Genomic DNA, 17,254 nt, shown 5'->3' with positions numbered 1-17,254 from the left:
AGCGGCGTCTTCGACGGAATTGACAGTGTTTCAGAAGGCCAGGACTCTTTTTAATAGGACGGCGCGGAGGCTGAGGAGGTTGTTGAGGACTATCAGGGACAAGACATTCAAGGAGTACATAGGAAATGTTTCTCAGCTGAATGGGGACGGATGCTCCTTATGAAAAGGCTATAAAGGGACTGCAACGATCATCAGGAACGCTCCCGTACTACAGAGGCGTACTAGATCGGCGAGGACTGACAGAGAAAAGGCCAATCTGTTGCTTCACACCGAGCGGTAACGTTCCGACCCCACGATACTGAGGTCCCCGGTGATGTGGATGTTAACGACTTCCTTGAGAGCCCGATGGCAATCAGCTTCCCGATTAAACCGATCTCTGCAAGGGGAGATACTGAAATTAGTCAACTAAGGAAGACGATTAAGATAGGCCCAAGGCTTTGACTTGGTAACCCACAAAATGCTTGTCATGCTACCTCTTAAAGGCATCGAGTACATCAGAAATTTGTTTAACGCTGTTCTGTGGACATCTTACTTCCCAGCGGAATGGAAGGTGTCGTACGTGGTGATGATTTTGAAGCCAGGGAAGCCTGCACAGGAAGTTTCTTCTTACAGACCAATTAGCCTGTTACCGGTCTTATCTAAATTTTTTGAGAAGCTACTACTGCATAGGCTTAGGCCAGTGATGGAGAGTGAGGAGATAATTCTGGACCATCAGTTTGGGTTAAGGTGTGGCGATTCGCATCAACACATCAATATGTGTTGATGTGAAGTACACGTGCATCAACACATATCTTCATTAACAATGTAACATTCATTTAACATAAAACTAAAATCAAATACTATAGTTGTGAACTGACAATGACTTTTATTTACTAGAAATATGAACCAGTGAATTTAAGATAAAGAATAAATACACGCAAAGCATATTGCATCAAAGGTAAGTCAAGGCAAGTCACATTTGCCATGCGGAGAGGTGACTGTCCCGGTGTGTGCTTCGATGGTGTTTTGATTCCGCAAACGGAGACTGTGCGGTATCTGGGACTTTACCTGGATCGGCGTTTGACGTGGAAGTGTCACGTGAGAATGAAAAGGAAACAACTAAACGTAAGGTACAGGGAACTTCATTGGCTGTTACGGAGGAACTCAGGCCTCACGTTATCAAACAATATCTTAATTTATAAGGCTATCCTGCGCCCAATCTGGACGTACGGTTTGGAATTGTGGGGAACGGCTAGTACTAGTAATATGGAAATTATACAACGATTTCAGAATAAATTAGCGAAGGTAATTGCTGAAGCTCCGTGGTTTACCCAGAATGATGAGATTCAGGATTATCTGGAGCTCCTATCGGTTCGTGAGATTGCACGACAGCGCAATGTCAAATACCTGGAGAGGCTTGAGAATCATGTAAACCACTTTGCAATTAATCTACTCGATAATAGCAGAGACGTCCGACGGTTGAAACGAACCCATGTACTCGACTTTTGGATCTGCGTAACAGTTTGGAATCTAACACCGTCAAGTTTAGTGGTGGCGTATCTAATTTCTTGTTACTTCTCTTTCTTTTTCTTTTTTATTTGTTATTAATGTTTGTTTTGTGGACTATACGGTGCTGAAATTAATGGTTTGTGATTTATGACTGAGCTTGAAATTTCATATTTGACTTTGTTTGCTTGCAACTGTTTATTGTGTATTATTTATTTTGGAGGTTCCTTAAGGACCTTCTTATCACGTGCTTTGTCAAGAACCTTACTTATGGCTCTGCAGATGAATCGATTGTAATTATAATTGTTATTGAGCAAAAATAAATTCTGTCAAGTACACTTGCATCAACACATATTTTCATTAACAACGTAAAATTCATTTAACATAAAACTAAAATCAAATACTATAGATGTGAACTGACAATGACTTTTATTTACTAGAAATTTGAACCAGTGAATTTAAGATAAAGAATAAATACACGCAACGCATATTGCATCAAGGCGGTTACTTATTCAAACAACAGGCACTGATGAGTTATATGACCAAAGATTTAATTGAAAAATCATATCGACCTAGCTAAGAATAAAGTACTTGGATAAATCTTTTTTTTTTCAAATATTAATACGTGAAAAAATGCATTGAAAGAAATAAAAATAAAAAGGTTTTCTTTTTTATGTGTAAATTTTATCTGATTTTAATTTTATAGAAATTGGGGGAATATATAATTTTATAACAAAGCGTGAAATAATCAATCTCATTTTTAATTATAAAAAGCTTGTCAAGGGATCTATATTTTTTTTAAACGGTTGGAGTTTCTAAAAATCCTTGAAAAATTACAAAATATAAAACATATTTTTCAAATTAAAAATCTGAAAGCTGTTATATGTGATTGCAGTGTATAAAAACTTCTCTTGATAAATTATTTTTTTATTTTTTTATTGGTGCTAACAACCAATATAGTTTATATGTGGAGGATTATATTTAGTATGAAGAGGTACTACTATATTATTAATATAAATTTTGATTAAGTTTTAAGTTTTTACTTAGCTAGTGAATTTCATCCATAACCTATCAAAACGTAAACATTGGATCAGCTGCCTCCTAATCGATTTGACACTCATGTAATTAAGACTGGTGGAACTAACTATTTACTTTTAACTTATCTGGTAGAAAACTTGCGTCTTTAAAAACTTCGGATAGAGGAAGTTATCTTGGGGCGTAAACTCATTCGAGACAATGGTTTTAGCAATCTGAATGACTACGATAATGAAAGCAACAATTACGAAATAGATTCTCAATCACGATTTTCATCATGGCAAACGATCTCTATGCTTCGTAAGCCGAGAACGACATAACTACCAGTGAGGTCGCAAAAAACTTTCCTTCATCGAACAGATATGATGGAAGATGTATATACGATGGATGAAACTACTGATGAAAAATATCGGATGAAGCCTCAAACCATCTCCGTTTTGGAATAATAGATATGTTGCGTCTCTACAAACTGACAGTCAGTCTTGTCCAAAAGCGACTTTATGTAAAAGTTGTCAGTTCGAAACAAGTTTTGAGTGATGTAAACCGTAGACATCTACAAAATGATAATACATTTGGTCAGTAAGCATAAGCTAACCGGACACACGTTTACGTGAAAGGACGAGCGTGCCTTTCGGGTATTACTGCGAAACCTTCATTATTCAATCCCGACGTCATAAATAATGAAAGACCCAAATACTCCTGCTTTTTGATAGGCTCTCAGAAAAAAAGATAGCCAACATTTTTTAATGGTCAGCTTTCTTAGAATAGCTACCTGAAAAGTTAATGTCTCATTGTTCACAGACAATAGTTAGTGATGTTGAACTTTGCAGAATCGTTAAATATTGTCCTACTCAGCGATAGTCTTTTCATCAATAGAAAGTATCGTCGTCTTTGAGGTTTTATATACGACTAACCATTAGGATGGTAGGCATACAGAAGCATTGCGCTGCTTATAAGGAATATGTCAGGATATCAATTACCGAATTTTAGCAGTAATCGTATCCAAGCGACCTCGATTGAAACTAGACTGGCTCGGGTCTCTCAAAATGTCAGTGATCTACTGACCTTCTAGGCATGTGATCTCGAATGAATTCTCTGTAGTTTTCTAAATACAGGGGCCACGTTTCAATGCAGGTGGAGGCGGAAATACTAAATATGTTCATTGGGCATCACAACTTAAAATAAATAAGCCTAGGTAGAGCTTTAAGGGGTATCATTATGGACGTGCAGTTCTATGTGATCTCCGAGTTACAATCGAATTATTGGCCATTGAACTGAGTAAAGCATCATACCTTTTAGATTTTTATGACTTCAGTGTGTCGTATGTATACACTTCCATGGGAATTAGCTGCGACACAACGTCTGACCTTTCGCCATTACTACTCGCTATAAAAACTGTGGTATTTAGGAAGAATAAATCCGCAGTCATACACAACAGGAGAGACTGGGAGTCCTGTAGGAGATGGATCGAGGATGAACGAGTCGTACTCATTGTGTTAATCTATATCAGTACTCAGCTGATATAGATTATGTAACCGAACACTTGACCTCGGTATTGCAGGAGGCAGCCTGGAGACAACGACTGGAGACAAACATGAGAGGAAAAGGGAAGCGGACTTTCCACGGGAGGTAACGAAGCTCATTTCAACGAAGAGGCGTCTCATGAGGATATGACTGTGTTCTTAGGAGACCAGAGAAATGAATGTCTTTAAACAGAGCTGCTCGGAGGTTGAAATGTGAGATAAAATCTTTCAAGGAAGAGACATTTAATACTTACCGTAGTAATTTTTCACCTTCAAAAATTGGCAAATTCTCTGTGTGGAAGGCTAAAAGAATTTTAACGACCGTTGTCTTAGTTCATTCCTCTTAAGAAATCAGACGGATCATGGGGTAGAGTCGAGAGTTAGAAGGTCAACCTATTTGCTACGTACATGTAGTCAGTCTTTCAACCCCCTTAGCATCCAGTGCCAATGAAGAGGATATTATGAATTTTTACAATTCCGATGAGTCTTTCAATCAAACTCTTCTTATCTAGAGTGGTTATAAAGGTGATTGAGAAGCAGCAAAACTCTCATGAAACAAGTAGCTTCGTCTTAATTCAAAGCCACGTACTTTTTTGTTGGATAAAACCAACAAAAGTGTCTATACTTCGAACGACGTGCTAACGTCATTCGTAAAATGGAATTTGTCTCAAATTGTGTTATTTCCTAAGCCGGACAAGTCAGTGCATGAAATGTCCTCGTACAGGTCAATAAGTCTGTTAGCTATTCGTATTCAAAAGGCTATTTCCTTTGAAGATTGTGACCAGTTTTAGAGGAGGGACAAGTTTTTCCTGACCATTACTTCGGTTATTTGGAGTATTACTTTAGAGTGGTCTTTCCACTACTGAACATACATATTGTCATTAAATGCTTAGATTTTTTTTGTTGCCCTTCTACATGTCCAGCAGTCACATGATCTGGCTACCTGATCTGCCAAAGAAACTAAAAATGAGTTTACCTCAACCATTCTATCTGTTGTTGCGTAGTTATTTGGACAAAGTTTTCCCAATTTAAATACAGGGAAGTGTTCTCTGATCTCTTTAATACTATCTCGGGTGTCCCGCAGGGCTCAGTGTAGGGGCCTATCCTTTTAGTCTTAAATCAGTATTAAATGTATCAGAATTAAATGGCCATTCAATGGCCAATAATTCGATTGTAATTCGGAGATCACATAGAACTGCACGTCCATAATGATACCCCTTAAAGCTCTACCTAGGCTTATTTATTTTAAGTTGTGATGCCCAATGAACATATTTAGTATTTCCGTCTCCACCTGAATTTGTAACGTGGCCCCTGTGTTTAAAAAACTAAAGAGAATTCACTCGAGATCACATGCCTAGAAGGTCAGTAGATCACTGACAGTTTGAGAGACCCGAGCCAGTCTAGTTTCAAGACTTGCTCAAGGGGATCACGTTTCATAAGAACTCTCCCTTGTACGATGCCCTACAAGATCTAAAAACAACTCGGCTGAGGTCACGAAAACCGCCCTGAGCTGACAACGCCGGGATAAACATCCACCCAACAATGCTCACCTGGTTCAAGATCCAACAAAGAAGGTTTTGAGGGATTCCAACTTCCCCACCAAACATGGTCGAACTGAAGCGCATTAGGACGAGTCAACGGAGATGTGGTTACACCTTAAAGAGATGGGGTTTCCGCCGTTTGATGACTGCTACTGCTGATTGGAGGAACAAACAATAGAATATATTGTTACGGAGTGCCCACTTTGAGAGTTTGACGGTGATCTGGTGACTCTACATCTAGTGACTCTTATTGCTCTGGACTGGTTGTAAAAATTGGACATTTCCATCTGATTGTGGATACTTTCGTGTGGTTGTAAAACCATATTTTTTATATTTAAATTTTTGTTAATTTAGTTGGCACAGGGATTAGAGAATCTTAGGAATTAAAGGTTCTCAACCCCTTCATAGGGATTTCTGTCTATTTTTTACTGATGCCAGAAAATGTTTCGAAAAACAAAAAAAATCTTTAACTTATTGATATACTTCTATTTTTAATAATTGAAGGGCTACAAAGAAAGAGGCTATTGAGTGTTAGAAACCGGAATTGCTTCGATATTCTCCTTTTATGCATTATCTTTGTTTACTTTTCTTCTAAAGGTACAACATATTTTGAAAAAAAAAAAATTTAAATATGGAAATAGAAAATTATTATTAATATTGTAATATAAATTAATATAATAGTAAATAGTAACACTATAGTAGTAATAAATATAGAAACACTTAGAATACGGAAAGGTATGAATAAACTGTACAAATTTGTTTTTTTAATTTTTTCTGAAGGAAAAGGTTTTTTGAAAATACTGTAGAAATAAAGGAACATTTCAGTTATTAATGTAAGATATAATGTTGAAGTCTTGTACCTGGGGAGGAGCTATAAACCTCTGAAACTTTACAAATTTTTTATAGAAAATATTTAAATAAAGTGTTTGAATATAGCTTTTCCTTAGAAAATAAAAGAAGCCAGTAGACGTTAGGAGAGCTTATTCTTTCACAATATTACATTTTTTGAACATTTATGAACGTAAGACAAACGTGTTTAAGACATGTTTTCAAAGAATAGAGTTTAAATATTTCAATAATATTGTTTATTTATACTTAATGATAAAAATAAGAAAATAGGTATGGATGCTTTTACTTTCGATAATATGATTCTGGTTTGGCTGAATCGGTTGTAAGGTGCCAAACATAATTGTTAAACAGCCTTTGACACTAAAGAAAAGCCTGAATTAACGAATTACAACAAAGTGTAATAATTGTACAGGAATTTTTTCTGTCATTTTTGTGATTCTAGTCAGTAACGCGGACAAATAAACACACAAAGTCTGTTTTCTATAAGTTTTAAATAAGAGTAAATAAATTACGTAATATTCAATTCTTAGACACCCTCTATGAAGTGTTAATTTGTTTGCCTACTGTCGGGGAGGTCTGAGTTCAAAACCCGGGTGAAGCTTGGAATTTTATACTCTATATAAAATTTGTCGCTTTCTGCTACAAAAAAATTATAACATTACTTGGATTTCAGTTTGTAGTTACTAGGAAAACTTATGAATTCAATGTAGGAAACATCAGAAGTTTAAAAATTCATAGGAGTTGAATTAATTTTGAAATGTTATCCTCATTTCACTAACCAAATGGTTTTCAAACTGCAAATCTAATATTGTAAAAAAAAATAAATAAAATTATCTCTATACCTATAATAAAATGATAACTTGAGTCGTTCCTGTGCGCATATCAAGCAGAAACACCTGTACAAATTTTAATAAAACTTTGCAAATTTACACTTTAGAGGCTTGTCATTATCTTCAATTAGTATTCATAAGATATCTAATACGAATTAAGATATTAAAGATTTCATTACAGAAAAAAAGACTAAATTGCCTTTAAGATTATTCTTTAAGTAACTTGTAAAGGATTTTTTTTTAGAACAGAGGAAATGTACAACTGAAACTTCAGTACAATAATTAAAATCAAATGGCAAAAGCCACTTGTGAGTTTTAACGAAAGCAGAAAATATTTTCGAAGTTAACTCCTTTTTTTATTTAAACAGAAACTAGGTTTAAATGAAGTAATTAACTTTATATAAGAAATAGATAGTTTTAGAAAAATAAACTGAATGAAATATCACATTTATAGTTTTTTTTGTCTTCAGTCATTTGACTGGTTTGATGCAGCTCTCCAAGATTCCCTATCTAGTGCTAGTCGTTTCATTTCAGTATACCCTCTACATCCTACATCCCTAACAATTTGTATTATTTATAGTTTTAGTACATTTATAGTAAAGTATGTAAAAGAAAAATATTTTTTTTCTAATGTTATTTTTCAATTATAACTGGTATTACTTTCTCAAAATGCTATTGCATTTTATTATATGTGTGGGTTTTACAAGAATTCTACGAAAATCTTTTTTTTAGAATTTTGTTGTTCTTTCAATTAATTTAGAAAACTTATTGTTCTAATTTATAAGAACACACACGTACCAAATTAATGTTGTTGAATAATATACTATAGCAATTATGCTGAATTAGAAATATAGTGTATTATTTATTTGAATATTCCCTTTTTATATGACATGAATGTAGGATAGAAACTATACCTGTTACTTACATTGAACACGGAGTTCAACGCGTTTACTTATGGATGGTGGAACACCGTTTGAAGCTATACATAAATAGGCTCCCATGTGAAGTCTGCTTACTTTAGTAATATGAAGTACTTCTCCATCGACAACATTAACTGAAACAGAAAAAATAATTAAAAAAAACTAAAAGTAGATAAGCTAAAAGATGTATAAATTGTGGAAATTATTTTTTTAATCATATCAGATAAATGATTTATCTAATGTACATAAACCATTTTAGTATAGATAATTTAAAATTTTCATTTAGTGTCTAAATGAATAATTTTGTACTATAAAATATAAACTGATAGAAAGTCGTATAAATTATAATATTGTGAACTATATTCTTCGTGGAACAAAAAACATTTTTCTTGCAGAAACCGCTTATGTTAGATAAACATATTATAGCTTGTTATAAGTTAATATTATAAAATAAGTATATTTTATTTGTAGTAAATAGATTTAAAAGTAAGTTTAGACGTTGTTGATTTACTTTACTTCAGAATTTGCCTTATAGTTTGTGTTTGTATGATAATATATTTTCTTTGTTTTATTTATGACTTAGCTAAGATGGATTAGCACGTAAATTTGTAGTAAAACACTTAAAATCACAACTGTTTATTAATTGTATAAATAATAGGACATTTTTGTTTAATTAAGAGACCAATATGTTCACAAAAAAAAAAATATTTATAAGTTTTTATATACCTCTAAAACTTCATAACACCTACGTGTTATTTTAAGATTAAAACAAAAATTAAATCACTTTCTGATCAGAAATTTGAATGCCCATCGTCAATCAGTAGGCACTCAACACTAAATAGGCAAGATTGTACAGGTTTGCCCATTGACAGACGTGTAAATTTTAGCAAAATTTCAGTAAAGGATAAAGTTCTCCCACCGGCAGAAATAAATATTTAACCAATATAAGTAATCATTGCTTGGAAAAGAGTAAAATAGAAAACAAACCAAAAGTCTGGAAGAAAATTTAATGTAACGTAATTTATGTAGGAAATATTTTTTGACTAGTATTAGTTTCATATTGTAGAATGACAAAAGTTTAATTTATAAAGATAATACAAATGTGTTATTATTAAAACAATTTAAGTTATGCGATTGAGGTCAGCAGTACTTAAGAATTGTTCCACCAAGGAGATGTTTAATACAGTGAATTAAAATAAATGTGAAGAAGGGAACGCGGTTAACTGATATTTTTTTAATTAAAATTTTGTTAAATTTTGTTTCCAGTCGATTCTGAAAGACCGTTTTTGTAGTTTTATGGTAAAGTTTTTTTTAAACTATTCAAGTACTATAAAAATTAATTCCTATTCCGTTATTTTCCGAATTTTTATTTTTACGTACAACTGAATTATATTATTTATCACCTACCACGTAAACATGCCCGGGTATATTATATTTTGAGTTATGTAAATTGAGTTAATTAAGTAACTCGATTAATATTATAAATTGAGTTTAATGGTGTTAGTAATAGTTGAGAAACTTTTATTACTTATGAAAATTTTAATAGAGTTAAATATTAAATTCAGATTAAACAATTTTGTAAAATTATAATAGTTATTTATTTAAACTGGTTGGCATTTATTGTTACGTTGAACTTGAGTAAAAAATATGTAGATATATATATATATATATATATATTAGATATTTTTTCTAAGCCTTGAATAATATATGAAGAACAACACGCAAATGTTACAAAATTTTACAGATATCATCATGACTTCTGTATAATGTATATATATTAGTATAATATAATGTATATATTATTACTTTTATTAATATTAATGAGCATACTGTATTCTTTAGAGATTCTTATATTCCAATTCTATTTTTATATATATATATTCAATTATTTTATTCTATTTCTATTCCAGGGTTTCTATTTGATATATTCTGCTATGTTTCACCTATGTTTGCTCTTTTCAATTATCTTTGAAAAAAATTCATTACTATTTTAGTTAGTAAAAATCAACTTTATTTTTGTAATACGTAGTAAGAATGAAACCATTATTTAGAAAATGAGCAGTATTCAGGTTTTAATTAAAATTACATAGATACATATATATGTATCATATATATGTACATATATATTGTTACGTTTTCACCTCCTCTTTCCGTTGGTGCTGAAACCTAGCGGTGGGTAGGGTACCCATGACAAACTATGGTCGCCAGACCATCATGTCAATCTACAATCACAAGCTGCTCCCTCGAGCACTGTACGTAGCGTCTTCTAACCAGTCTGCACTCACACCTGACCCAAGGCGGTCGCGTCCGGATAGACTCTCAATTCTTGTTCGGATGAACATCACTAAGTTTTATTTAGTTTATGCTTGCTATCTTTAACGTTGTCTTCATTCAGTTCATATGAACTGCCGCCGAATAGCTTTGATGGTACGTAATTCATAACCTTGCGGTGGGCCTGAAAAGGGCCGTTTTTTAGCGTTTCTAACATGTATTGTACGGTATTATTTGGTGTTAGTCCTTGAATGGCCCGTGTGTGCCTCAGTTCGTCCCACTGGTAACACAAGTACATCATGTTTACCACGGTATCTATTTCTTCACAGTATTGGCAAACCGGTTCGGGCCTTCTGCCAAAGCGGTGAAGGTATGCCCCAAACCCTCCATGCCTAGTCAACAACTGAGAGAGATGGATTCCCACCTCCCCATGATTTCTGGAGACCCACTAGTCAATTCATGGAATTATCCTTCTTGAACAACAACCGGAATTTGAGGCTTACCAGTATGCTCCCATTCTTCCAACATCTGATTTTGGGCTTCTTTGCGCGGAATATCATGTCATATTCTGTTCAACATCAGATGCACGGGAGGAACTCCTTCAGTCACCTAGAGTGCATACTGTGAAACAGTTTTGTTAATCTATATTATAGGTTAATAACCTATATTATATATTATGCTTATATTAATCCTACGTTGGAAAGATGAGACCCGTTGAAGGTTTCGTTTTTTATCAAAGGCCTCCGCCCATGCCGGAACAGCATAGTATATTATTGACATGGCTACGGACAGTATTAATTTTCTCTTAGAAGGGCTTGGTCACCGATGATTACTGATCAGTCTTTTTAATTTCTCGATGACAGTTTCTGCACGTTCAGTCACCTTGTTCAAGTGTACAGTATGTAATCGGTTTTTATGCCACCATAGCTTAAATATTTGACCGTGTCGGTTGCGCGATCTCCGTCACACCTACTCGAATGATTATGATTCGGAGCCTACGACGGCCAGTTAATGCTGTCGCTGCGGTCTTAGTGAGCGCTAACATCGACTTTTTGTCTGACAGCCATGCCTGTATTTGATGAATGCGGCATTTGCATACTCCTCCACTTCTTGTTCAGAATACCCGGAAACCAGTAAAGCTATGACATCTGCATAGGCCGCTAGTTCCACGTCTCCATCGAAATCGATACGTAACACCCCATCGAAAGCTAAGTTCCTCAGGAGTGTTCCAAGGACCGATCCCTGTGGAACATCTCCGAATACTTCAACTGGGACGTCTCCCTCTTCAGTACTGACGTGCATCGTTCTGTAATGAAGTTAAGAATTTATAACACTTCTGTGATATGGACTAACGTTTTTTTTCAATCAAAGCCTGATTGATAACCGGCCAGAGAAGCTTCCGAAAGCATTTTTGACGTCTAGGAGGACAACCAATGGTATCCTCCGTCGACGCCGAGAACCACCCGCTCTTTCTCTGGCGCAGTTAATCACGTACTGCAAAGCGTCAACCGTGGATTTTCCTTTGACAAAACCGAATTGTTTGTGAGACAATTCTCGTTACGAGTTCAGCCCCGAGTCTGGTGACAATCATTCGTTCGAATAATTTGCCAGTGGTATTTAACAGACACATTGGTCTGTATGTAGTTTCTCCTGGATTTTTGTCTTTGGTTTTTGGATTCAAAACTAATCTTGTGTATTCTGAAAAACTTAAAATTAAATTATGCTAGAAAAACATAGTTTTAACACTTTGAATAACAATAAGCAATTATTTAGTGCCTTAATTTTTAGTATCTGACTTTTTAACTGATTATTACAAATTTAACGGTCAATTCAATATTTAGAGCCGCTTTTAGAGCCAAATATCAGTTATAAGAATTATTTGAAAGATTAAATTAATCAGTGACCCATGACAATAATAAATATTTTTTTTACCATCCAGTGAGAAACAGTACATGAAATCATGCGTAGTATGGGGAATAACAATACTCTGTGATCCTGAAATTACCTAGAAATAGCAAACAGATAAATTACATAATGGATTTTTCTTTTGGATAATACTCCTACCATGTTGCCATATGGCAATTAATATAATGAAATGCGTTATCTACCAATTGAAATGTATTCATTCTGGTTCTAATTAAAAATACAAAAAAAATATATATATATACCGCGTGGCTGAAAAATAATTTACACCCTCTCTAACACTGAGATAACTGGATGGGTTTGCGGCATTTTTCCTTGTATTTCTTGGGCTTCTTCAGTGAACGAATATTCACTCCTCTTCTACGTTCTTGTACGAAGTGAAGGAAGGATGGTGGTCGCGAAAATTTCGATTTTCAGATTTCAAATGTCCATTTTGACAATCCCTGGATCCATTTTGACGAGTTTCGACGTGTGACGTCTGTAAGTACGTATATATCTCGCATAACTCAAAAACGATTAGCCGTAGGATGTTGAAACTTTGAATTTAGGACTGTTGTAACATCCAGTTGCGCACCTCCCCTTTTGATTGTAATCGACTGAACCAAAAGACTCCAAAATCCAAAAATTTGGATTCTGAACTATTTCTTAACTGCAGTAATTAGCCCGAATTGAGAGATTACCAACGATATATCATAAGTTGTAATTGTTTTCATTGGTACCAGAGTTATAGCCAAATAAAATTTTAATAAATGAAATATTTGAATCTTACAAGGCAAAGTACATCGTTAAAATATATTAATTTTAAAAATAAAATGATTGTAAAAAATAAAATAATAATAAATCCAATAAAAACAATAAAAAAATATATATATATGAAAAAATATCAGAATTATTAATGAAATAAAATTTTATGTACTTTTCATTTAAAAAAAATGTATATATGCAATTTAATATGCGTACAAGGAAGTCATTTAGTGTCTACATCAGATTTTTATTTTAAGGGGATGGAGGCAACTAAAAATTTCAAATGGGGCCAATGGTCATTTGATATATCATTTAAAGAGCTTGATGAGACGAGGAAATAATGTAATTAAAACTAAATTCTGATCTCCCAATCCAAAATAGCGGTCACTTCATGTTTGTTGCAGATAGTTAGAATTACTGTTGTATGTTCCCCTTAGATTTTTTTTTGTTATTTGAGGTATCACAATTCTCTCTTTGGAAATCTTCTCCGATAGGAGAGGCTAGCTCAGTGAAGCTTAAAGAATTCGGCAATCACGGGGGAGCTGGCGTGGGCGGTTCAGCAATCTTGAGAATTATATAACTAAAAATGGAACATATTGGACCATACTTTGATTAAAAGTCTTTGAGACAAGCAGAGCGTAAGAGAAAATAAATTCTCTCTAGTTAAACCAAAATTTCAACCAAAAATCTCATAAGTTTTTAAAAATTGAAAAACTTAAGTATTAAAATTTTTCAAATACTTCTTTAAAACTAGGTATCATATGACCGTATGTCCCGTAATGTAATATTGAAGGAAGATACGATCAACAACTTTGCCAATAATCAAAAAATTAATAAAAAGATTGGTAGAATAACTCAATTTTTTCCAGATTTATCTTTGAACATCCATTTTTACAAATTTTTTTTCTCAATAACAATTATAATTACAATCGGCTCTCCTGCGCAGCCATAAGTAGGTTTCCTGACAAAAGCACGTGATAAGAAGATCCTTAAGGAACCCCCAAATAAATAAAACACAATTAACAGTTGCATGCAAACTTAAAGTCAAATATGAAATTTCAAGCTCAGTCATAAATCACAAACCAATAATTTCAGCACCATATAGCCCACAAAACAAACATTAATAACAAATAAAAGAAAAAGAAAGAGAAGTAACAAGAAATTAGATACGACACCACTAAGCTTGACGGTGTTAGATTCCAAACTGTTACGCAGACCCTAAGTCGAGTACATGGGTTCGTTTCAACCGTCGGACGTCCCTGCTGTTATCGAGTAGATTAATTGCAAAGTGGTTTACATGATTCTCAAGCCTCTGCCATCAAGCCTCAAGCCATCATTCTGCGTGAACCACGGAGCTTTGGCAATTACCCTCATTTTTACAAAAATGCGCCTTTAATTCATATTTTCTACGACGGTAGTCATGCCTATTAGTATGATTACGCCCAACCTTGTAAGCAGTGTAACTACGGTTATGTACTTACCCGTCTACTTACCGTAATTGAAAATATTCGTCTGAAGATTAATTTCTACTTATTTCCAGAGTTTTTTGTACGAATTCGCAACCAAAATAACAACATTTTAATATTGAGTGTTATTTTCATGCTACATATTAAATAAAATTTGGCAGTTTATTGATGGTTATTTGCAGATGTTTTATTACAATATCGTAAAATGAACTTTGCACTTTGACTATTAACAAGATTACCATTTATTTTAATACAAATTTGTTTGTAATAAGCAATAAGATTATTAATTTTGATTATTCAATTTCCCAGTAGTAGAAAAGAAGGTCTGCAGTAAAATTTCTACCAGCTAAAAATATGTTAATATTTAGTTAATAAAATTCTTATTCTGTAACTAAATTTAATTTAAGAATTCACATAATTTTAGTTATGATTTAATTACAGAAATGAAGATTCAATAACTGAATTTATTCATGAACAAAGGTTTTTATTGATGCTGACTTGGCTTTAATGTCAATCGATTAATACGGTATACAACAGAAGAAGAACAAAAACAGATCAGAGAAAGACTAAATTGATCTCTCTGTATAATAAGAGTACAAACCACAAACACTGATCTTCTAAAGCAATCAGTACAATAAAATTAATTCAGTGAATTTGCAATTATTAAGATAAACATTATACAAAAAAAAAATTGAAAATTTATTTAGATCACTATTTTATAATCAGAAGCCTTAAGAATGTAAGTTTCTTCAGATTTTTCTGCTGATAACCTCAGAGTTATTATGATAGCTTTCAAAGAAACCTGAAATATTTAAAAAATTAAATCCATCCATGAAATACGTAGGATCCAGTAAATCCTCATTTTGAAATTCAGATGAAATTTTTGAATTTAAAATTGCCAAATCTTGAATAAGGATTGCAAGTAATAAACTCATTTCTAAATAAGTCTAAAATTAAGTTTTTTTTCGCAATGTTTTGATTAAATAAAATCAAATCAAAACTTAAAGAAAACTTCGGTATTTTATGTATTCTTAATTACTAAAAGTATAAATCTTTCAAATCTAGGATTACTAAGATCATTTTCTGAAATAATAAAATTAAAATTAATTTCTCGAACATGGTACCGCTGATATGTTAAATAAATAATATAACAATTAATGAAATCCACCTTACCAGTACATTGATATAAACTCAAGAACTTCGGCTTACTTGAGAGCCATCATCAGGAGAAAAAATAATTGCATTAAAGTTAAAAATTTAAAAGATCACAGTTAAAATGAAAATTAGTCATGACTGTCCGATCCTACCAGTATACTGAAGGAATATATATGTACTCTAGTGGATTAAAATGAAATCGAACGGAACCATATCATTAGATAATTATTAAATTATTAATTCTTTATGTTTATATTTATTATATTTTTAAATAGTATATAGGTTTTTAAAAAAATTTTTTAATTAATTAAATTTTTATTATTTCAGTGTGTGTGATATTTCTAAAAATTAGAAATATTATAATATTTATAAGAAATATTTATGAATTTCATGAAGTTATTATGATTGTATTTATGACCGTATTCCATGTTTAGCAAAGTTGGAGTTTTCTGGTTTATTACATATAATGCTATTTATGAAATTGCACATGTGGAAAATTAGTGATTGGTCATACCCACGTATATAATGTTGCAAGATTGTGTAATCTATACAAAAATTATCTGTAAACAAATAATTTTACTAAAATAAAATATCCTACAAATACATACATAATTAAATTCAAAAATTTAATCAAGTAGTCTTAATGTGTTATTCAGGATGAAAAAACAAAAAATAAATTTAAAAAAACACAATAATTACGGGCCATATATGAAATTTTTACCAAAAATATATGAAAACAACATACCGATAAGACCATTACTAGATTTTACAAATTCACCAACATATTTTTTAAGCAAATTTTTAACTAATATATTAAAGGAATGCATTAAATTAAATAACATAATTTAAAAAATGGTTATAATATCATACATATTTTACATAATATTAACATAACAATAATAAAAATTGTATATCTTTAGAGTATTTCTTGAGATTCATCCGTAAAATATTTGGCTCCAACTCGGATTAGCAATTATATCTTTCAACTTGCTAATTACTGTCTTAAACGTCGGCATCATTAAACCCGTGCTAGGTATGAGATTCATTCGTCCTCAGTCAGGTGTGGAATTTATAAATCTGATTTAAGTCAGGAAATAACTCGTTATCTGCTACATTTACTATCTTTTCATTTTCTATCTATCTTCTGATCACAGCACCTTTCACCGTAGTCAGTTATGGTGCTATTCTATAGTTATGGAATTATACTGATTAAACTCAAAAATGATCTTCACCGAATGCACTAGGAAAACTAATCTACAGTAAAAGAATCTAATTTTCACAAGAAGAAAGAAAGAAGCAGAAATTAATAACTTTTAAAGTTAAGGGTTATGAATCACAACACTGACAAACATTGGAAGTAAAAGGTTTGTTATATTTAATAGGCAGAGAAAGTGAAAAAAATCTACCTTAAATTTCATTGTAGAAAAAAAAATCAAGCATTTATTAACCTAAATCAATTTATTTTTTGCAATGATTCCTTTAATTACAAGAAAGAAATCAACATTTTCATGA

General features: G+C 32.6%; 1 protein-coding gene across 1 annotated transcript in view; it reads right to left on the bottom strand.

The window, feature by feature from the left end:
* The window catches only part of LOC142318316 (lachesin-like), a 470,857-nt gene that overhangs the window by 65,005 nt on the left and 388,598 nt on the right, over nucleotides 1–17,254 (bottom strand). Inside the window, exon 7 of the mRNA XM_075354889.1 lies at nucleotides 8,189–8,317. Coding sequence (XP_075211004.1) covers nucleotides 8,189–8,317 — 129 coding nt within the window. The remainder of the gene's footprint in view (nucleotides 1–8,188; nucleotides 8,318–17,254) is intronic.

The sequence above is a fragment of the Lycorma delicatula genome, chromosome 1 (assembly GCF_047948215.1).
Source record: "Lycorma delicatula isolate Av1 chromosome 1, ASM4794821v1, whole genome shotgun sequence".
Lineage (NCBI taxonomy): Eukaryota > Metazoa > Arthropoda > Insecta > Hemiptera > Fulgoridae > Lycorma > Lycorma delicatula.
This window is presented reverse-complemented; position numbering and strand designations above follow the sequence as displayed.